Source organism: Penaeus monodon, chromosome 22, assembly GCF_015228065.2.
Source record: "Penaeus monodon isolate SGIC_2016 chromosome 22, NSTDA_Pmon_1, whole genome shotgun sequence".
Lineage (NCBI taxonomy): Eukaryota > Metazoa > Arthropoda > Malacostraca > Decapoda > Penaeidae > Penaeus > Penaeus monodon.
In genome coordinates, this window is record NC_051407.1 from 7827058 (window position 1) to 7827902 (window position 845).

The 845-nt window shown below is 48.2% G+C and overlaps 1 protein-coding gene across 1 annotated transcript; it reads right to left on the bottom strand.

The window, feature by feature from the left end:
• On the bottom strand, window positions 1-745 carry LOC119587292 (the record flags this gene model as incomplete). The annotated part of the gene is made up of 2 exons (XM_037936045.1): window positions 734-745; window positions 1-633 (listed from the first exon to the last, which is right to left on the bottom strand). Coding segments are annotated over exons 1-2 (645 nt in total), but the record flags the coding sequence as incomplete, so codon positions are not given.
• Between the last annotated feature and the right edge of the window lie 100 nt (window positions 746-845).

The following is an 845-nucleotide window of genomic DNA, read 5'->3' on the forward strand; positions in this document are numbered from 1 at the left end:
TCCTTGTCCTCCAGAAACACCACCAGCAGCGCCACCAAAGCCGGCTACTCCACTTGCGCCTTCAAGACCTCCGAGAACTTGACCGCCTGCTGCTGCTGCGGAACTGAGAGCAGTTTCCAGGTCTACTCCAATGGGAAGAGTTGGGTTTTCTCCATCTTGGTAGTTGACGAAGTAAATCTCAGGATCAGACTGTGGCTGCGCTGGTACTTCGATCACTCGCTGAACTTGTTGATCCTGTTTGTTGAGCACATAAACAATGTTGTTCTGTCTTGGTGGAGGAAGAACGATTGGTTCAGGTGCTGGTCCTTCCTCAGGAAGGCGTACGAAGAGGATGTTGTGTTCTACTGCTGGAGGAGGAATACTGGGTGGCGGACCGACAGATTGCTCTTGTTCAGGAACGGTGAATAAGTATACTTTTCTCGTGATTTCGGGGATTACACAAGTACCATCTACATGCAATACCTCTCCATCTCTGCATCCCGTAATGGCACCCTCACCGCTCCCGAAATCAGCAGCGCCTGCTCCTCCTGCCAAAAGTCCTGCTCCATCGGAGAGACCTCCACCTGATGGTGCACCCAAATCGTATCCTTGTGGTGCTGCAAAAGCACAGGCTGCAACTGCCACCAACAAGCCCTGTGAAAAATATTGGTCATTAGTAGGGACATTTTTTTTTTTTATCAGGAACTTCAATAGAACTGCACAATATATTTAATTTCGAAGACACTGAACGTACGATGAACTTCATTGTGAATGTTTGAGCATCAGATATAGCTACCGCCTTTTATATGAATGCTCTGTCTAGTACGACCTTGAGTGAAACCTGTCCGCAATTGACAGTCATCTCG